The sequence below is a fragment of the Mytilus californianus genome, unplaced genomic scaffold, assembly GCF_021869535.1.
Source record: "Mytilus californianus isolate M0D057914Y unplaced genomic scaffold, xbMytCali1.0.p SCAF_8, whole genome shotgun sequence".
Classification (NCBI taxonomy): Eukaryota; Metazoa; Mollusca; class Bivalvia; order Mytilida; family Mytilidae; genus Mytilus; species Mytilus californianus.
In genome coordinates, this window is record NW_026262734.1 from 22328665 (window position 1) to 22352599 (window position 23935).

The following is a 23935-nucleotide window of genomic DNA, read 5'->3' on the forward strand; positions in this document are numbered from 1 at the left end:
TCTATGGCTTGGTCATTGACACTTCCTATCATAGTTATTACAAGATAATGTAATGAATTATGGGTCAGTAAGAGGAACTGTTTTGCTCTTGAGGTGATAATCAGTGTTTCACTCGGAGGAAATATTTGTTTGCCCTTTTCATTGAATGACTCGGGGCTTTTGGTTTTAGTTTTATTTGGGCTTAACCCTTGCCTTTTTGCATATTGTATTTGTGGCGTATTGCCTTCACTTTGTATGTACACTTGGAATCAGGTGATTCCCCTTGTTGTGGACTTCTTGAGTCAATTTTCCTTTTATTGTGGATCATATTGCTAAGACTCATGTTTTTTTTTGTTTTTTTATTCTCTCAACTTTAAATTTGATTTATTTAAGTTTTGGGTTTTTTTTAAAGCAAAAAAAAAGTATAAACTATATATAATTTCATTACGCTAAATATGTTATAAAGTATGTCATGTTGAGATTGTCTGGTATCGGTTGTGATATTCTGGGAAAATGTTGAGATCTTCTGTTGAATGAAACTTTCAACTAGCTAAGTGTCAATCACATACAACCGTCAAAATTCATAAACTTGTCGTATATTGTTTGACATTTCAACTGTCATTTTGACCTTGTCTGTAGTTATGACAGCAGCTTGTAAAGAGACCTTTAGTTGTAATACAGATTCTAAATAGCTGGGTTTTTTTAAGTCTAGATTAAAGGTCTAGCGCTGAAGATTAATAGTCTTGCGATTGAGATGCAAAGTTCAGCATAGAAGCTATATTTACATTATCAGTGCAACACTTTGAATCTTTAGCACTCGACCTTTATTCTGACAGCTTCATACCATGGTAGGGTTTCCTTCTATATAAAGAAATACATAGACGTGCCGCAGGAACACAGTTATCGTCCCTTAATTTTCCTTGTCCGATTTTCGTTGTCAATTTAGTCCCTAGTGCGCTTGCCAATTTTATTTATACCCCTTCCAAATGTATTTCCTCATATTTTATGCCTCAAATAGCAAGTAGTGGGATCAAATTACACTGTAAAAAAATTTGGGTCATGAATTTTAAAGTAAAGTAGTGATTTGGTCCAGCTGAAAAAAGGTTAAAAATTAGCACTTCGGAAGCTAGATTTCAAGACCCCCTTAACATAGAATTGTCCATATGTTGAGTTAGAGCCGATGAAGTGTTCTATAATTTTGATATAATTTGTCCCAAAACAACACACGGTAAAAACATTATTGAGAAAGCGCAGGTCGGATTTATTTTATTTTCATTTATTGTCTAAAAGAAATGCATTACGAAATAACTGTGTACTCGGACCATAATTATATCAACGAGCAGCAATTTCATCAAGGTTAAATGTCAATGGGTCAGTTATTTTTCGATTACATTTTTATATCAATGATGTTTTATATATAAAATTAGATGTCAAAAATTGAACATATGAAAATCGAGGAATATATGAAAGGTTTACAATAAACAATTCCTTTACTGAGAAGCAATTAAAGTCTGACTGATTAAGAATACCTTAAGTGTTACTTTTACATCTCTATGTTTGAAATCAACATGAACAGGACTAAAACTGCACAGATTGAAGTATTGATGTTTGAATGAATCATTAACGTCCATTGTCTAACAAAATGCATATTCAGGACGAGTACATGATAATGTTACATGTTGAATATAAACCATCGTTTGTATTAGATCGACACGCCGAGTGTGCTTTTGACGTGCTAGTTCACAAGATATTACCCGCAGTAAAGCGGATTTTTCACTTTATAAAAACGCATTATTCTGACTCCAAGCCTAGAAGTGTTTACTCCTCACTAACAGATAGCGCATGCTTATCATAGACATACAAAATAACATTTTGTTTAGAATTTGGGTTGACCTGTCCGGAGTTCAAGCTAACCATCTCCAACACTTTAGACGAGTACGCTACGTCGAGACCAGTTTTAAAATATTAAAAAAGACACCGAATTACTATTTAAATACGGATAATCTTAATGTTTCATAAATTCATACATTTCATCAAAAGTTATCCTCATTTAAAATAGATATGTGTAAAGGAGATGTACATACATTGTAACCTATGACTCTGACATTTTTTTTTAATAAGTTGGTAATGCGTATTACTGTGTGTCTCTTTATTCTGCATTAATGTAGAATAGTCGTAGTATAAGCGTGGTTGGGTCGCGATGAGAAGGTAGTGGTCGTGGATAGGTCGGAGTAACGTCGCTGTGAGATCGTAACGCAGTATTTGCGACTAGAATCGCGCTCTCGTTACGATTGCACAGCGATCTTTGTGATCTAACTACGACCTTACTGCGCTCCTACTACGACCTGATTTCGCTACGACCACACCCCGATTGTTTTGAACATGTTAAAAGTTGTCCATTCTCATCACGATCATGAAGACCTCATCACGACCGTACCACGACCTTACTGCGATCTACACGATCGCACTACGATCGTCAAAATTTGTATTTTTTTCAAAGATTGTAGTGCGATCGTGGCCTAGTGTAACAGGGCCCGGGATATAATATAAATGTTGCTGAATATTACCAAATATTATTGATGTGCCCTGAAAGAAGTTGTACACAAACAATCTAAGTTATAATTATTTCAATACTACACGTGTGATCACACTAAGTTGGACGTCACTCATAATACTTGCAAAGGACTTTTAAAATCGTATCACTTTTTTCTGATAACTATTACAATAAAAAAATGACCAAACAAATGATCACCACCTTTTTGAACTCTTCCTGAAATAATCTGTATGAAAAAATAAACCTAGAAAACAGGTCCTGTTCGATTGTTTGGTTTTTAATAATTTTATTAGTTTATAAATGTACGTATTTTCGGCATTAAATAATGTCTGTTAGGAATCGAATTCATCCCAATCATATTTACAAATAAAGCATTTAAAATACATCTTATTTATACTGGTAAAGCATGTATTTTGCTATCGGCAATTCTTAAAATTGTACATGTATTTAGATTTTAACTTACAACAGACAGAAACTTTTTCTAAATCAGGTTAACCGTGAAAAAGGTAGACTCGAATAGTACCACGCGCTGATATAGTTTCTTTGTTCATTTGTGAAATAACTTTATTTTTACAATACACATTACATTGAAATTAGTAAGTGTAAACAATATTTTATTTAGAAACAGATAAATAAATACGTACATCAATACAATACTTGGATTTGAAAACAAAAGTCACTTTTACAAATTCCTCTCCTTAAATTAGTTGAAATAAACTATTACATAGCTATGTAAATATTTTTTATTTTTAGTATTATTGCACGTGTATTGGATTGCTAGTCGTAGTTAAGTTGAACTTTGAAACCTCAGCGCCCATGTTTTTTAACCATAATATTTTTTAGGACACAAAGTAACTAGAAAGTCTCAACATAATGACAAAAAGACTCAATCAATCACTTTATATCTCAACAATTTAGAATTTTTTATTTTTCTGCTAAGAAAAGGCATTCCAAACAAATATTTTTGCACTTTACAAACGTGGTTATCGTAAAGCATAAAAAAGCACAAATAATTGACATATTTTCTTGCTAAGTCATTAATATCATAGCAGTTCTATTGGATTCAAAGAAAGTTAACACGATAATCCATAGGAGAAAAGTTATTGTGACTTCAATTTCAGATATTTTGAACCAAGAAGAGACATATTAGTTACAATTATCATTTATCTTTGCATGACATTCTCCTATTTTACAAAAAACTCATTGATTTTCAGTAAATTGATGAAAAGTCGACCGACCCTGTGTTTATTTTGGATATTTTGAACCAGAAAAGCTCAACAGGAAGTGCCAGAAAACTTCTTTCCGTCTCAACCATTTGGTTGAGATAAGATAGTTCACCAGGCGTGTATCATGGGTTCTTAGAGGTGAAATAAACCTATAAGCGCTCGACTGATACTCTGTTACTTATTCGTTCTTTATTCGCTTATAATACGTGTGTTATGCATTGCACCCTTTATAAAAAGTCTTTTTGAATTTTTTCCTGTCTCTGGTGTTAACTATGGGTTCTTAGAGGTGCAATAACCCTATTAGCGCGTATTTACCCGTTCCAGCGCTCGACTGATACCCTGTTACTGATTCGTTCCTTATTCGTTTGTAATATGTTAGTCATACGTGGCACCTTAAAAAATCTGTTTTACTTTTTTCTTGTCTCTTGTGTTAGCTATGGGTTCTTAGAGGTGCAATAACCTTATTAGCGCGTATGTTTCCGTTCAAGTGCTCGACTGATACCCTGTTGCTGTTATTGGTTCGATTTATTATACGTAGCACCATTTAACCGCTTTCATTTTGTGTCTTTATTGTTGGTTCTTTGTTTGTAGAAGTGAAATTAACCTATTGGCGCATGTGTACCCGTTTTGGCGCTGGACTGATACTCTGTTTCTTAATTGTTCCTATTCGTTTTTTATACGTTGCCTCTTTTTGATGCCTTGTTTTCTTTTTATTGTTTGTCTTTGTAAATAGTTCGTGGATCGTGGAGGTGAAATTACCCTTAAAGCGAGCATTTACCGTTTTTGCACTGAACACCCTGTTACCTTTTAGTTCCTTATTCGTTCCTTCCTAATTTGCTTGCTTTACGTTCTATGTTTTTACAGTTTTCTTTTCTTTTACTTTTGTTTTTGTCCCGGGTGGTACTTCGTGTATCGTAGAGGTGACATTACCCTTAAAGCGCGCATATTACCGTTTTTGCGCTGGACTGATAACATGTTTCCTATTCGTTCCTTATTTGCTTTTAATAAGTTGCACCTTTTAAATGCTTTCTTTTCTTTTCTTTTTTTTGTGTATTGTGATATTTCTTAGTTGGAAGAGATGAGAGTACCATTTAAGTGAGTTGGTTCTCGTTTTTGCGCTCGACTAATACCTTGTTAATTATTTAATACCTTTTTGTTCTTTACTTGCTCTTCACAAGTTGCCATTTTTAAAGCCATATGATCAGACATGCCCAAAATAAGCGGAAATAAATTCAGTCGACCTGGTTTTATGCCAAGTACTTATATTGCTTTGAAGTTCCAGTTCTTTCACGCTTTAAAAACCACAACATAGGGATTTAGACCCCGAACCGCGCTATGGAAGGAAGTTGGCTGCCGTGGTGGTCATTTCTTTATTTTTTGTGGGTGATGCTCATAAATATGCTTCATGATAGGCACCATTATAGGACTTGTAGACCGAACAACTTAGTCTGGTGGACAAATTGGCCATAGAAACCAGATAAGACCACAAAAGAGTAATAAAGACTCTTGGCCTTGTCTGTTGGACCTACTGGATGATAGTTACATAACATGGTGCTTTGTACATTTTTGGTAGTGCTAATAAATATGCATCATCATAGGCACCATTATAGGACTTGACATCTTAGCCTTATAGTCCGGACCACTGAAACTGGTGTACAAATGAGTCATAGAAACCAGATAAGACCACAACAGGGTGATTTAGACCCAGAAACATTGCTTGTTGGATGTATTGGAAGATAGCTGCAGCCCGTGTTGCTTGATGATTTTTTTGTGGTGCTTATCAGCATATGAGAAGGGGGTCATCTCCAACTTGCAGACTGGACAACCAATTCTTTTGGACCAATGGATTGTGTTTATCAGATAAGACCATAAAACACGTGGTTTAGACCCTGAGGCTTGATTTTTAAACCTTTTTGAAGATAGCTGCAGTCCATGGTGCTTAATATATTTTTGTGTGGTGCTTATAGATATATGAGATGGGTGGATTTCTTCATCTCACAGTTGTGTCGTGATCGTCAATTTGCAGTTCCTAGGGGTCGTCTTAAAATTGCTGTGAGGTGTGAGTTTTTTTTTCGTGTTGAAGGTATCGCTGTGGCTTTGAGATAAAGAACAGCAATGAAAGCGATGTTCCCTTGCTTTATGTGTATTTTGCTATGTGTATAAATTTTGAACTGATTTTGTGTTATTGGTGTATACCCCAATTACTTTCTATTTTATTACAGATTCTTTTCAAATTGACACAATTTATATTTCAAGATAGAAAAATAAAAGATCGTCGTTAATGCTGCTTGAATGACAATGAGTTGATGGAGATGTAGTGTAGGGGATTGATTTTTTATTGTAGTACGTTTCACGAATAAAATGCTTAATACACGTATTTCTAAATTTTACTTTTATATTGTGTCAAATGACATGATACAATTCAATACTAGTAAGACCTATAGATTTGGTTTTATAGAACTACCTTGAAACAAACATTTCAACTTCAAATATATGAACATAATCAGGGTATCAGTCGAGCGCTGAAAAGGGTACATACGCGCTAATAGGGTTATTTCACCTATAAGAACCCATAGCTAACACAAGAGACAAGAAAAAAAATCGAAATTTTTTTTTTTAAAGGTGCAACGTATAAAACAGTTATAACAAGCGAATAAGTAACGATTAAGTAACAGGGTATCAGTCGAGCACTGAAACAAGTACATACGCGCTAAAATTGTGATGTCACCTCTAAAAACCCATAGCTAACACCAGAGACAAGAAAAAAATTCGAAAGGATGTTTTTTTTAAATGGTGCAACGTATAACACACGTGTTATAAGCGAATAAGGAACGATTAAGTAACAGGGAATCAGTCGAGCGCTGAAACGGGTACATATGCGCTAATAGTGTTATTGCACCTCTAAGAACCCATCGCTAACACCAGAGACAAGAAAAAAATTCAAATTTTTTTTTTAAAGGTGCAACGCATAACACACGTATTATAAGTGAATAAGGAACGAATAAGTAACAGGGTATCAGTCGAGCGCTGAAACGATTACATACGAGCTAATAGGGTTATACGGTTAATTCACTCCTACGAACCAATATAGCTTACACCAGAGACAAGAAAAAAATCGAAAAGATTTTTTTTAAAAGATGCAACGTTTAACACACGTACATTATGTATTATAAGCGAATAAGGAACGAATAAGTAACAGGGTATCAGTCGAGCGCTGAAACGGGTACATACATACTAATAGGGTTATTGCACCTCCAAGAACCCATAGCTTACACCATAGACAAGAAACAATCGAAAATATTTTTGTAAAAGGTGCAACTTATAACACACGTATTATAAGCGAATAAGGAACGATTAAGTAACAAGATATTAGTCGAGCGTTGAAACGGTGCACACGCGCTAATAGGTTTTTGTTTTACCTCTTCGAACCAAGAACAGAGCTACGAAAATAAAGCTGTCAAAAGGTACAACGTATTAAAATCGAATATACAGTAACAGGGTATCAGTCGAGCACAAAAACGGATACATACTCGTTAAAAGGGTAATTTCAACTCAGCAAACCATGAACTATTACCAGAGATAAGAAAACAAAGCGTTAAAATGGGAAAAAAAAACGAAAGTAACGAAAAAGGAATAAGGAATAAGTATTGAATAGGTAACGAATAAGGTATAAGGAATAAGTAACGAATATGTAACTAATAAGGAATAAGTAACGAATAGGTAACAAATAAGGAATAAGTAACGAATAGGTAACGAATAAGGAATAAGGAATACGTAACCAACTTGACGACCCTCTTTTAGGGTTACAAAAGTTTATATTTGTAGAACAAAACTTTGTGAAAATCAGGTAATTTTACAGGACTCAAAAATTACCTGAAAGAATGCCTTACTCTAGAAAAGAATATATTTTTTAAAAGTAATCATTTTCACATGGCCAATAATTGCTGGCATCCCTGGCTTCCAATACTAAAATATTTTTTTATTATAAAATAATAGGTACTTTTTATACCTGAACTTTTTTATACTATATACATCACCATACAACTTATGTTATGATTTAATATTGTTATATGTTGGTTGATATGTATGCTTGAAGTTTTGTTTATGTTTATAACTACAGTTATGTTCCTCTTAGTTATTGCTTGTACAAATATAATCAAAAAGAAAAAAATACTTGTGAGCTGTAATGAATGCTGTTAGAAAGACATTTTTTTCGTTTTTGCTTTTGCCAAAATTCAAAATTTCTGTGATTTTTATCAATTAATGTATTTTCTATTATTTTTCAAATATACGGATAATTCTATTTTGATATATGTATTATTTTGATATATTATAATTGATAAATGTATGTATTTCATAAAAAGTAAACTAATAAGTACTAATCAATCTGTTATATACTACCCATGGTTAACGAGGCCGGGATAAGGTACCAGTATTTTTTAATACAAATAACAAATGTCAAAATTAACAATAGAGTATGAAACACACATAAAAAATAAAATCAAATTGTCAAAGGATTTACTTAATGTTATCATTGGTACGAGGATATCATTCGTAAAGATAAATCAACATGCAGACATCTAATACGTTCGTATTTCACATCCACTCATTCATGTTAATATTCTATACAAAGCACAAAAATGTCGTCATTCACCTCAAGAGGTAACAAAACCTTTAAACAGATATATTCAGAAGGGATATAGTTGCGATACTGTTGTCAGGTAATTTAATCTCAAAGATGGCATATTTGGAATCAATATTGATTCGATGGTAGGGTCTTTGCATCGGAAATAAACACATTTATTCTAAAACCAGTTGGTTGGCATAATACGGGTTATGTCCTTCTCATATCTTTCAATCAGTTTAACTTAATAGATATACGAAGATGTGGTATGGGTGCCAATGAGACAACTCTCCATAAAAATCACAATTTGTAAAAGTAAACTATTACAGGTCAAAATACGGCCGAAGTCTGAACCTGGCATGTAAGTAACTGCCAGTAGTCCTTTGTTAATTTATGTATGATTTTCCTTTTGTTCAGTTTCTTCTGTTACCTATTCTGACACTGAACTAGTTCACATTTTTGACCAACTGAAGCCCGCTTCCGGGTGCGGGATTTACGTGCTGTGTTGAAGACCCATTGGGTTGTTTTATGTTCTTTGGTCGGGTTGTTGTCTCTTTGACCAATCCCCATTTCCATTCCCAATTTTACAGAAATATAACACCAAAAAACTTAAAGCCAATCGAATTTGTAGGATAACACCTTTACTTTTATCGGGTTTATTGTAATACTGTAATCTTAGTCATGAATTTTAATTGTCTTTTTTATTATATTATATTTTTTGCAGAGGAGAGTTCTAAAAATCTATTTTTGATGGTTCTCATTGTTACTACAAAATACAAAAATTGTGTCCGTCTTTTCCAAATTTTGATGGTCGAAACCCTTTGATTACCACTTCTAAAGACATCTACTAGACAAGCTCCACAACACTGGCTATGGGTATTGAAACAATTTTAAAGATTTAAAAAGTATGCTTATCATGCTACATTTGCCATTGTGCATGTTGTGTGCAAAACAATATTTACAAACTGATCAACTTTGTCATGCTTCAACTTTGTAGTTTAAAATGCTATCTGAAAGGAGTTCTTTATCAGACAACTAGAATATTATTTCTGTAAAATCAGAAATTAATTGTAAGGTATTATTGATGTGAAGTATATGTAAGACGCTTTACCTCTGATTGAAATAATTAAACATGCATTATGGTTATTTTTTCAAAAATTGCAATAGTTTTGGATTTTACAGTATGACATTTTTGTGTAAAACATACTATTCTACTTATTCCAAGTATTTCAAGATTTTTTTTTTCAAATTTTGTGCGTGCCTGTTACATTGTATATTTTTGTAAATGTACACAAGAAACTAGAGAAAAAGGATGGAAGGAATATACACATGTAGGGACCCCCATTCCACACTATTTGACTAAAATAAGCAACATTCATCTAAACATCAGCCCAATAATGTTAGATCTGTAAATTTGCGAAAGCAAATTTTTTGTATTTCCCTGGCCGGGATTCGAACTCATGCTACTGAGATATCGTGACACAAAATCGCCTTGCACAGTGCCCGACGCACTGTACCACTATACCACCTAGGCTCTAGAGACTAGATAAGAAGGGTGGAAGGGATAAGGAAACATAGGAATGAGAGATCAGGAGAAGGCTTATATATAAGCATGTAGGAAGATCCGTTATTTACACAAATACCACTTTTTAGACAAATAACCTTATGTAAGAGTCCAGTGACTATTTCTGAACAAGTAATATGAATGGAATAGTTGTAGGACTCGGAGATGCGATGGGGACGCTGAAGTGCTAAGGTCTACGGCGAAGTGCGATGGTCCGTTCGCTGATGCGATGGGGACACTGAAGTGTGATGGTCTACACCGAAGTGCGATGGTCCGTTCGCTGATGTGCGATGGTCTATTTGACGCACGAATGCTAGATTAAAATCTGCAGATTTATAAAGGGAGCCTAACACATGTGTAAATCATGACATGACATGTGTAAATCATGACATGTGTAAATCATGACATGTGTAAATCTTCTCTAGTACATATATATATATATATATATCATTAGTGAAAGGATGATGTCATACCATATTCACAAGGGACTTTTGTCTTAGACAATTTTTTTAACCAATAAGGTTTTACTTGCTTACTGAAAACATTCATGACTATGAATAAGGCCAAATAAAATAAAACACTTCTTGTTAGATGTAGGAAACAATCAGGGTATGGTAGTTGTCGAATAATTATATTTAAAACAAAAGCTTTTGACTTGTCAATCTGAGTTCAATAGCACTTGTTTAAATTGAATACAAAATCTTTTGGGTATGTACTTAAAATTAGGGTTAGCAGAAACACAACTGGTTTTATAAGGCATAAGTCATCACTCAATATAAGTTCTATACCTCAATCTCAGGATGATTTGGTTCTGTGACAATTTCTTGGGGTGAATTAATTGATTTAATTTCAGAAGCTATTTCATCTTTATACTCAGCTGTAGATTCCTGCAAATATAAAGTAAACATGTTTTAATTTTATAAACGGCAAATTATTTCGAATCACTTCAAATATCTAATCTTTTTTATGTTAACTGGAGCGTTATTATGGTAGACAACGGTCTCAGCTTGACACTTTACACATTTTTGCTAAGGTACTGCCATCAATTATGAATAGTAAAATGTCTACGTCACCGATTTAGCTAAAGTGTACTTTCAGTAACTTTACCACGCATTCTTCGATACAGAAAAAGTAGTAATTTACGTTTGTTTTTTCTTGTTCATGTTATTGTTGTCTGTACATATTTACAAAAATGCCCTTATGTAAGAGTCCAGTGCTATTTCTGAACAAGTAATATGAATGGAATATTTGAAGGACTCGGAGTTGCGATAGGGACGCTGAAGTGCGATGGTCTACGCCGAAGTGCAATGGTCCGTTTGCTGAATTGCGATGGTCTATTTGACGCATGATGGCTAGATTAAAATCTGCAGATATGCATTTATTAAGAGATTGTTTTTTTTTAAAATAGTAGGTCAATAGATTTAAATTCATCATTTTATATGTTTGTCCCTAATAACATTTAATTTGCATACTAAATGAGAGATTGTCAACTTAGATTTCTACATGTAGAAAAAAATTCTGCATTAACATTTTATCATTATTTTGTTCCTGTCATGAGTTCCTTGTTTACCGTATTATTATTATACGGAAAGTCGATCTATGAACCCGTATGTATTTTGAGAATTAATGTCACGCTCCATTTAACCTATAAAGTGGCATGCTTATCTTCTGTCACACAGATTCATAAAATTATTATATAAAATAAGTAGATTTTGCTAACTATTTGTCCTATAAGGTAATCATTTAGACAAGAGAAATATATATTGAATGATTGCTAAACTGGCTTCAGAAATGTGTCAGATACAACAGACCACATGTCTATCCTCAAATGCTTAATGGATAGATATACTAAGGGAAGTAAATTTCATGCTTGTTTTAATGACTTTAAACGAGCTTTTGATACTGTGATAAACCAGGTATCCTTATCAAAATGCTCAAGTCAGACATTGGGGGAAAATTCTACCAGTTAATTAAAAACATGTTTACAAACATACTTGTTCAATGTTTCAACTCTTATATTGGGGTTAGAAAAGGGAATGTTTTAAGCCCTGCCCTTTTTAATCTATTTGTTAACATTCTACCAAACTGTTTACTTAACTGGGATGTCAGCTCTGTGAAGAATAATTTATGTAGTACTTGTTGATTTTATTAAACCGTATCGAAAAAAAAACTACAAAATTGAAACACAAGTATACACATTTAATACTTTGTCGGTTGTTGTCTAATGGAAGTCAAACCCTCTCCATTATTATCTAGGTTTATATACCATAATCAATAACTCATTTATAATTTTACCTATCAATTAAAAACAATTCATTTCAGGATGTACACCTCAAAGGCGCAAAACGAATTCTAGAATTATACTTTTTCTTTTAACCTGTGTATATGACTGTAAGAAAGTGATTAATTAAAAAACGTCATATGGTAGTGTACTTGTTTTATGTCACGGCCTTTAGGAAGTTTCCCATAATCATCATATTTTATCAATTTGTGGGCTATCATCATGAAGAAAAATCACAGATTCTAAATCGAACTTTTTCATACTTTCACTAAAGATGAAGCGGAACAATCTAAATTAATTTAGCTTGAAAAAAATTATAGGTTGGTGTTAATATTAGAAAGTTTATAAAATGCTTTTACGCGCCAAATAGACCATGCTGTAAATTTTATAAATTTGGGATTTTTCTCTTTTTCTTTAGAACTGAAATCATATTATTTCAACTTTTTTTGTTATACATGATTGAAAAAATACATATCTAAAAACATTTAAAAGAAAAAATGATATCATTTGTTGCCTTGCACATATTCTGATGTGACAAGCAAGAATGAATATTTAATTTTGGCTTGGACATACAAATCTAATCCGAGTATATTTTAACATTATTATACCTTGATCTCAATAGGCTGGTCTGGTAAAATTGAAATTTCTGGAGAATTAGCTTGTTCCTCTTGAACGTCGGCAGCTTCGTCAGAGGTGTTGTGAACTAAATTAATAGTATCCTAAAAATAAGACATCAACATTAATACTGTCTTGATATATGGAGGTCATTAGCTCTAAACAAGTTAGAACAGAACATAGCTTCAAATTTTATTCATTTTAGTGTTTTTGGCTTACATCTCATTGACATTTAAACGTAATTATGTAATGTGCAACTACTTATAAATAAAATGTTGACACAGAGATATGTCTCGACTATTGGCATTACATTCAGAAAAAGACTAGCTGATGGACAACAACATTGCTTATTAATTCAGTCACCGGACCATAATTCTATGAACAGGGCCTGACAATAGTCGACAAATTAAGATGAACAAAATGTAATGTAACTTGATAGAAAAATATCGTTTTGTACTGTAAGTAGTTTTTATCAAACTTTCTGAAGCAAAACATTTACATTGAACAGTGCTTAATAATTCAATGTGACTCGACCATTTCAAAGGGGGCAGGGTCTCAAAATAGTCATAAAACTGAGATGAACAAAAAAAAAAACGATATGAAACAATATTTACTTATTTTTTTTTAAATTTACAGATCAGTTAACAAAGGCTGTTTTTTTTTAAATTACAAACTGTCAAGTTCATTCCAAACTTATAATATAAATCAACTTATATTAGCAATTAAATGCAGTACATTCTTTTCCTGGATCCGCAAGTGAATGATAAAGTTTAAAAACTGTATAGGTTTTACCGAATTAAAAAACTGTCTGAATGTGGACATAATTAACATTTTATCTTTATTTTGTTCCTGTCATGAGTTCATTGTTTATCGTAATATTATTATACGGAAAGTCTATCTATGAACCCGTATGTATTTTGAGAATTAATGTCACGCTCCATTTTACCTATAAAGTGGCATGCTTATCTACTGTCACACAAATTCATAAAATTATCATATGAAATAAGTAGATTTGGGGACCTGTAAGTCCTAAAAATAAGATAACAATTAAGATTAAAGAAATATATTGACTGATTGCTAAGCTGGCTTCATAAATATGTCATAAAAAACAGACCACATGTTTATCCTGAAATGCTTAATGGATAAATATACAAAGGGAAGTACATTTTATGCTTGTGTTTTTTTTTTTATTTTGAAAGAGCTCTTGATACTGTGATACAACCAGGAATACTTATCAAAATGTTCAAGTCAGACATTGGGGGAAAAGTCTACCAAATGTGTACAAATGTACTAGGTCCATGTTTCAACTCTTATATTGGGATAAGAAAATTGAATGTTTTAAGCCTTGCCTTTTTTAACCTATTTATAAACATTCTACCAAACTTGTTACCTAACTGGGATGTCAGCTCTGTGAAGAATAATTTTGTAGTACTTGTTGATTTTATCAAACCGTACCGGAAGAAAATCTACAAATTGGAACAAAAGTATACACATTTAATACTTTGTCGGCTGTTGTCTAATGGAAGTCAAACCCTCTCATTATTATTAAGGTTTATATACCATAATCAATAACTTATGTATAATTTTACCTATTAATCAAAGACAATTCATTTTAGGATGTACACCTCAAAGGCGCAGAAAAGATTCTAGAATTAAACTTGTTCTCTTTACCTATCTTATGTGTATGTTTATGTGACAGTAAGAAAGTGATTGATTACAAAAAGTCATTTGGTAGTGTACTTGTTTTTTGCTACGGACTTTTGAAAGTTACCCATTTTCATAAAATTGTACCCATTTTTGGGCTATCATCATAAAAAAAAAATCTAAGTTTCACAATTGAACTTTTTCATACTTTCACTAAAGATGAAGCGGAACAATCTAAATGAGTTAAGCTTCAAAAAAATTATAGGTTGGTGTTTAAAACATTAGAAAGTTTATAAAATGCTTTTTCGCGTCAAAAAACCTATGCTGTAAATTTTGGAATTTTCTTTTTCTTTAGAACTCAAATCATATAAATTCAACTTTTTTGTTATACATGTTATAATAGATTGAAAAAATACATATCTAAAAATTTTGAAAAGAAAAAAGTTATACCATTTGTTGCCATGCATATATTCTGATATGACAAGCAAGAATGAATATTTGGTTTTGGCTTTGGACATACAAATCTAGTCCGAGTATATTCAAACATTATTATACCTTGATCTCAATAGGCAGGTCTGGTAAACTTGCAATTTCTGGAGAATTAGCTTGTTCCTCTTGAACGTCGGCAGCTTCACCAGAGGTGTTGTGAACTGAATTAATAGTATCCTAAAAAAAGACATCAACATTAATACTGTCTTGATATATGAAGGTCATTAGCTCTAAACAAGCTAGAACAGAACATAACTTCAAATTTTATCCATTTTAATGTTTTTGGCTTACATCTCATTGACTTTTACACGTAATTATGTTATTTGCAACTTCTTATAAATAAAATGTTTACACAGAGATATGTCTCGACTATTGGCATAACATTCAGAAAAAGACTAGCTGATGGACAGCACCATTGCTTATTAATTCAGTCGCAGGACCATTATTCTATGAACAGAGCCTGACAATAATCGACAAATTGAGATGAACAGAATGTAATGTAACTTTATATAAAAATATCGTTTTTCACTGTAAGTAGTTTTTATCAAACTTTCTGAAGCAAAACATTAACATTGAACAGTGCTTAATAATTAAATGTAACTTGACAATTTCAAAGGGGGCAGGGTCTCAAAATAGTCATAAAACTGAGATGAAAAAAAAAAAACAATATAAAACAATATTTACTTATTTATTTTTAAATCTACAGATCAGTTAACAAAGGCTGTTTTTTTTTATAATTTCGAACTGTAATGAAATCGAAATTGAAAATCTACCAATTTGAACACAAGTATAAACATTTAATACGTTGTCGGCTGTTGTCTAATGGAAGTCGAACCCTCTCTATTATTATTTAGGCTACATACCATAATCAAAATCTCATTTATAATTCTACTTATTAATTAAAACCAATTCATTTTAGGATGTACCCCTCAAAGGCGCAGAAAAAATTCCAGATTTAACCCTTTTCTCTTAACCTATCTTATGTTTATGTTTATGTGACTGTGAGTAAGTAATTTATTACAAAAAGTCATATGGTACTGTACTTGTTTTTTGCTACGGCCTTTTAAAAGTTACCCAGTTTCATAAAATTTTATCCATTTTTGGGCTATCATTATTAAAAAAAAATCTAAGTTCACAATTGAACTTATTCATACTTTCATTAAAGAAGAAGCGGAACAATTTGAATGAGTTAAGCTTAAAAAATTATAAGTTGGTTTTAATATTAAGACAGTTTATAAAATGCTTTTTCTCGTCAAAAACCTATGCTGTAAATTTTGTAAATTTGAGATTTTTCTCTTTTCTTTAGAACTTAAATCATATTATTTCAACTTTTTTGTTATTAATGATTAAAAAAATACATATCTAGAAATTTTGAAAAGAAAAAAATGATATCATTTGTTGCCTTGCACATGTTGTGATGTGACAAGCAAGAATAAATTTGGTTTTTGCTTGGACGTACAAATCTAGTCCGAGTATATTCAAACATTATTATACCTTTTTTTTTAGTTTACAGATCAGTTAACAAAGGCTGATTTTTTTTTAATTTCAAACTGCCAAACTTCACAAAATATAAAGGAACTTTTATCAGCAACTAACTGTATTGCATTCTTTTCCTGGATCCGCAAACGAATGATAAAGTTTAAAAACAGTATTGGTTTTACCGAATTAAAAAACTGTCTACATGTGGACATAATTCTGCATTAACATTTATCTTTATTTTGTTCTTGTCATGAGTTTATTGTTTATCGTAATATTATTATACGGAAAGTCTATCTACGAACCCGTATGTATTTTGAGAATTAATGTCATGCTCCATTTTACCTATAAATGGGCAGATTGATCTACTGTCACAAAAATTCATAAAATGACTATATAAAATAAGTAGATTTGGCTTACTTTAAGTCCTTACATAATAAGATAACCATATCGATAAGAAAAATATATTGACTGACTGCTAAGCTGACTTCAGAAATATGTCAAATACAACAGACCAGATGTTTATCCTGAAATGCTTAATGGATAAATATACTAAGGGAAGTACATTTTATGCTCGTTTTAATGACTTTAAACGAGCTTTTGATGCTGTGATACAACCAGGAATACTTATCAAAATGATCAAGTCAGACATTGGGGGGAAATTCTACCATTTAATTAAACACATGTATATAAACTTACTAGGTCCATGCTTCAACTCTTATATAGGGGTTAGAAAAGGGAATGTTTTAAGCCCTATGCTTTTTAATCTATTTGTAAACATTCTACCAAACTGTTAACTGAACTGGGATGTCAGCTCTGTGAAGAATAATTTATGTAGTACTTTTTTTTTTATTAAACCGTACCGGAAAAAACAGAAGTATACACATTCAATACTTTGTGGGTTGATGTCTAATGGAAGTCAAACCTTCTCCATTATTATCTAGGTTTATATACCATAATCAATAACTCATTTATAATTTTACCTATCAATTAAAAACAATTCATTTTAGGATGTACACCTCAAAGACGCAAAACAAATTCTAGAATTAAACTTTTTCTCTTAACCTGATTTATAGGTTTATATGAATGTAAGAAAGTAATTAATTAAAAAAAGTCATATGGTAGTGTACTTGTTTTATGCCACGGCCTTTTGGAAGTTCCCCATTCTCATCATATTTTACTATTTGGCTATCACAATTGAACTTTTTCATACTTTCACTAAAGGTGAAGCGGAACAATCTAAATGAGTTAAGCTTAAAACATTTATAGGTTGTTGTTAATATTAGAAAGTTTTGGATTTTTCTCTTTTCTTTAGAACTAAAATCATTTTATTTCAACTTTTTTGTTATTACATGATAGAAAAAATACATATAAAAATTTTGAAAAGATAAAAATGGTACCATTTGTTGCCTTGCATATATTCTGATGTGACAAGCGAAGAATGGATATTTGGTTTTGGCTTGGACATACAAATCTAGTCCGAGTATATTAAAACATTATGATACCTTGATCTCAATAGGCTGGTCTGGTAAAACTGCAAATTCTAGAGAATTAGCTTGTTCCTCTTGAACGTCGGCAGCTTCACTAGAGGTGTTGTGATCTGAATTAACAGTATCCTAAAAAAAAACATCAACATTCAAACTTTCTCGATATATAGAGGTCATTATCTATCCATTTTGATGTATTTGACTTACATCTTATTGACCTTTACACGTAATTATGTAATGTGCAACTACTTAAAAATAAACTGTTGACATAGAGATATCAGCATAAAATTTAGAAAAAGGCTATCTGATGGACAGCAACATTGCTTATTAATTCGGTCACCGGACCATGATCTTGTGAGCATGGCTTGAATACGATTGACCAACGGAGATGTACAGAATGTTATGTAAGTTTATAGACAATATCGTTGTCCATTGTAAGTAGTTCCTACTCAAATGACTTTAGTAGAAAAATGAACAATGAAAAGTGCTTATGTATTCAAAGTCACTGGACCATGTCAACGGGGGCAGTGCCGCAAAATAGTCACCAAACTGAGATAAACTTCACATAAATATTATTGATATATCACAAGTAGATTCCTATTAAACTAACATAAGCTTATAAAATTGTTAATTAATTCAAAGTCACTGGACCATGACATAGGAGTCAGGGCCTCAATATAGTTGTCAAACTGCTATGTTCTGATAGTAATGCAACTTTTATTAGATTTTAATGACATTGAGTTATCAAAAAGTAGTTCCTATAAAACTTACTTTAGCAGAAAACTTAACAATACTTGACGCCATTGTCAACATCGCTGGAAAAGTCATACCAATGATTCGCTTTCGGCGACTTTCGTCGCAGTCTAGACAAAAAAGCATAACCTAGGCTAAAGGTATTATCAGAAAACATGTTTTGATATCTGATGTAAAAACCATATATATATATTTTAAACCTACGGATCAGATAACAAAGCTTAAGGCTGGTTTTCTTTTAATTTCAAACTGTCAAATTCATTCCTAATTTCACGATATAAAAAAACTTCTATCAGCAACTAACTGCATTTAATTTTGTTCCTGGATCCGCATCTGAATGCAACAGTGTTAAAACTGGATTGATTTTACCGAAATAAAAAAAAAACTTAAGAACTGATCTTGCTACTTTCATTATCGAAAAATGAAGTTTTCAAGCTGATTCTAAGTTACTTTCTACTGAAGATATATATTTTGTTTTTGACTATCAAATGGCACTTAATCAATATTTTAGGAAACCGAACTTATACCAAGTGTTTTAAGGGAGTTCGCTTCTCTGTTTCAAAATAACAAACATTTTAAAAGACTGTTATAAATAGATAGTATATAAGTAAAGAAACTAAAAAAGCAGAAAAAAATGAAGGGTCAATGTGCTTGTTTTCGAGATGTAAGACATTGAAAATTTTGCGGAAATAATTCTCTCTTGATTTTTCATACATTTAACATTGGCACCTCTTTTGCTTCAAAAACGATGAAAAAATAACAAGGATTTTATTAGATTTTCGAAGATAACATTTTAAACTATATGAAATCAAATTCTGGAAAGAAAAGTAGGGGTTAATGGGCATTTTTTTTAATTGAACTATATGGATAAAACTAAAGGGTTCCGAATATCTGGCAAAAAGTCTAAAACAAGAGGACGAACATCCTTAATGAATAGATTTGTTGACTTAAGGTTTGGCAGTAGGACTCTTTATTAAAAAAGCTTAAATTGTTATGTATATATATATCATAAGTGAAAGGATGATGTCATACCATAAACAATGGACTTTTGTCCTAACCAAATTTTTAACCAAGGCCTCAAAATAGTTGTCAAACAGCTATGTACTGATAGTAATGTAACTTCATATCAAGTGTCAATGATTTACAAAAAGTAGTTCCTTACAAACTAACTTGAGCGGAAAACTTAAAAATTCTACACTCCATTGTCAACGTCGCTAGAGAAGCTATCCCAGTGTCTCGCTTTTAGCGACTTTCGGTGCAGACGAGACAAAAATGCATGAACTACATGAACTAGGCTAAGGGTAATACCAGGAAATATGTTTAGATGACTAATGTAAAAGCAAAATACATATTTTTTCAAAAGTCTACAGACCAGTTAGTTAACAATGGCCGGTTTTCTTTTAATTTCAAACAGTCAAATTCATTCGCAACTTCACGACATAAAGCAACTTCTATCAGCAACTAACTGCATTTAATTTTGTTCCGGAATCCGCATCTGAATAATACGACAAACACAACTGGAGATCAATAACGATCTCAAGTGTTATGTTGTGGCTTACACCAACCTACTGGCATCAAGAGTACTGGGAGCAATTCCAATGAACCCCCGTCAACGAGGCTTTATATCAGCACCTGGCTGTAGCGAGAACTCCATGCTCATCCAACGGGTGATGAAGCACTGTAAAAATTTCTCAAAAGAGTTATGTGTTGTACTGCTTGAACTTGCAAAAGCCTTTGATACGGGTGATGAAGCACTTTAAAAGGTCTCAAAAGAGCTGTGTGTTGTACTGCTTGATCTTTATCTGAATACAGTTTAACAAGAGTGCACACGCGGAAATGTCTCGCCTTCTTTACTAATCATTGATATTATGTTGATAGTCCTAAATATAAAGCTTTATTACAACTGTCACATAAACTTAACATTAACCAAGTAAACTAAACATTGACCAATGAACCATGAAAATGAGGTCAAGGTCAGACGAACCATGCTAGGCAGGCATGTACAGCTAACAATTCTTCCATACAACAAATATAGTTGACCTATTGCTTATAGTATAAGAAAAACAGACGAAAACACAAAAACTTTACACTGAGCAATGAACCTTGAAAATGAGGTCAAGGTCAAATAAAACCTGCGTGACTGAAATATAGATCATAAAATATTTCCATACACCAAATATAGTTGAACTATTGGATATAGTATTAGAAAAAAAGACCAAAACTCAAAAACTTAACTTTGACCACTGAACCATGAAAATGAGGTCAAGGTAAGATGACACCTGCCAGCTAGACATGCACACCTTACAATCATTCCATACACCAAATATAGCTGACCTATTGCATGCAGTATTAGAAAAAAGACCAAAACTCAAAAACTTAACTTTTACCACTGAACCATGAAAATGAGGTCAAGGTCAGATGACACCTGCCAGCTAGACATGTACACCTTACAATCATTCCATACGCCAAATATAGTAGACCTAATGCATACAGTATAAGAAAAACAGACCAAAACACAAAAACTTAACTATAACCACTGAACCATGAAAATGAGGTCAAGGTCAGATGACACCTGACAGTTAGACATGTACACCTTACAGTCCTTCCATACACCGAATATACTAGACCTATTGCTTATAGTATCTGAGATATGGACTTGACCACGAAAACTTAACCTTGTTCACTGATCCACGAAATGAGGTCGAGGTCAAGTGAAAACTGTCTGACGGGCATGAAGATCTTGCAAGGTACGCACATACCAAATATAGTTATCCTATTACTTATAATAAGAGAGAATTTATCATTACAAAAAATCTGAACTTTTTTTTCAAGTAGTCACTGAACCATGAAAATGAGGTCAAGGACATTGGACATGTGACTGACGGAAACTTCGTAACATGAGGCATCCATATACAAAGTATGAAGCCTCCAGGTCTTTCATTTTCTAAAATATAAAGCTTTTAAGAAGTTAGCTAACGCCGCCGCCGCCGCCGGATCACTATCCCTATGTCGAGCTTTCTGCGACAAAAGTCGCAGGCTCGACAAAAACTGTATTAAATAAAACTGAGAATGGAAATGGGGAATGTGTCGAAGAGACAACAACTCGACCAAAGAGCAGAAAACAGCCGAAGGACACCAATAGATTACCACACCTAGAAAAATTCCGTCCGGGAAGCGGGCATCAGCTGGCCTCTAAATGAAAATGTGTACTAGTTCAGTTAAAATGGACGTCATATTAAACGCCAAAACATATAAATGAACTAGTTTTACCGAATTAAAAAAGTTAGGAATCTATAATACTGCTTTTATTATCGAAACATGATGTTTTCAAGCTGACCCAATTTACAACCTAAATCTTACTTAAGGAGGTTCGCTACTCAGTTTCAAAATAACAACCTTTTCATAATAATAGTATATATTGATAGGGGATTAATAAAGGAACCAAAAGAGCAAAAAAAAAAATTAAAAAAAAATAGGTCAATGTGCTTGTTTTCGAGATATTAGCCATTGAAATTTTTGCCGGCAAAATGTTTTCTCTTGATTCTTCATAGCTTTATCATTGACAATTTCAAGTTCTCAAAAACTATTAAAAATGATAAAGATTTTATAGACTTTTAGATGGTTTATAATTATACATGTAAAAGATTTCTAAAAAGAAAAATGGGGGTCAATGGGCAAATTTCTTTTGAGGCATTCAAATGGATAAAACCAGAGGATTCCGAAAATCTGACAAAAATTCCAAAACATGACAAGCGAACATCCTTAACAAGATACAGATTTTTCTTGCACGAACTAGGCTAAAGGTAATACATGTACCAGAAAATATGTTTTGACGACTGATGTAAAAACAATATACATATTTTTTAAGTCTACAGATCAGTTAACAAAGGCTGGTTTTCTTTTAATTTCAAACTGTGTTCCAACTTCAATGAAGATTCTAAAATATCAGTACCACCAACAGTTGGTGATCAATAGGATAGTGACTGCTAACGAATGCTACCCACAGTAAAGTATATTTGTTTGAAATGTTTTAAACGTACTCAGTATAATGCAAGAACTACTTGATTTTAACTGTATGTTATAAAAAATTAAAAAATAAAAATCTCGTTGCATCATAAATTTGACGAAACATTATACAATAAACTGTTGTGCACAAATATTTTTTTTTTCAGATCTGACAAGTCAGAAGCCTGTAATTCAGTGGTTGTCATTTTTCGTATTTTTCTTCAAATATTTTAAAATTTGTAATATCAGGGCCTTTTATACTGGACTATGAAATTAGCTTATTGTTGAAAACTGTACAGAAATAGTAAACGTTTGAGCTGTGCACAAATTTTATTTTGATCAAACAATTCAAGGGCCTTTTATTCAGTGGTTGTCCTTTGTTTCGGTTTATCATATTTGATTTCGATCATTGTTCTTTACATACATCAGGCCTTTAGTATTCTTGTTTTCAAGAATTGTTTAACATATGTAATTTCTGGCTCTTTTTGTCTAGCCTGCGGAATTTATTTCGCATAGCGAGACATAGCAATCCTCGATTCCGTCGTCGGCGTTATAATCATCCCTAGAATTGCTTTCCCCCTCTTTATATGAGCTTTGGTGTATAGTTGTCTCAATGGGAATCATACCATATCTCCTTTTGTTTACATAAAAGAAATAAGTCTGTATTTCGTAATGACCATGAATATAATATACCCGCTGCATTTGTTTGCACCTGTTCTAAGTCTCGTTTTTTATATAGATTAGACCGTTGCTTTTCCAGTTTGAATGGTTTTACAATAGTCATTTGTTTGGGCCCTGGCTGTTTGGTGTGAGTAAAGGCTCCGTGTTAAATACCGTACTTTGACCTATAATGGTTTACTTTTACAAATTGTGACTTGGATGGAGAGTTGTCTCATTGACACTCATACCACATCTTCTTATATATATATATATAGTTTATCAAACATGTGAAATATACGCGAGTAAATCTGGACTGTTGCTTACAAGTTGTCATGACCAAATATGGACCATTAATAAAAGCATTAGCAGATGACTCTGTGTAGGATATCATCATCCGCCATAGAATTTTTCTCCCTTTTATTGTTTTATTTTCGACATCCTCCATTTCGTTGTTTTAAAAAAATAATCAAGACCTTATTTGGACAAAAGATAGATCTCATCAGCCCCTTTAAGAGTTATATCCCCTTGAAACAATTTCTTTCATTTCATTTTGTGTTTAAACTACTACAGGTAGAATC

At 32.5% G+C, this 23935-nt stretch overlaps 1 protein-coding gene across 4 annotated transcripts in view; it reads right to left on the reverse strand.

The window, feature by feature from the left end:
- Positions 1-23935, reverse strand: part of LOC127710457 (uncharacterized) — a 97367-nt gene that overhangs the window by 16017 nt on the left and 57415 nt on the right. For 3 of the 4 annotated variants that reach the window (XM_052216309.1, XM_052216308.1, XM_052216312.1), the window contains exons 13-16: positions 17958-18068; positions 15043-15153; positions 12837-12947; positions 10736-10834 (exon numbers count right to left, since the gene is read on the reverse strand). In XM_052216309.1, the coding sequence (XP_052072269.1) occupies positions 10736-10834; positions 12837-12947; positions 15043-15153; positions 17958-18068 (432 nt within the window). The remainder of the gene's footprint in view (positions 1-10735; positions 10835-12836; positions 12948-15042; positions 15154-17957; positions 18069-23935) is intronic. The other variant, XM_052216310.1, reaches the window with a different exon arrangement.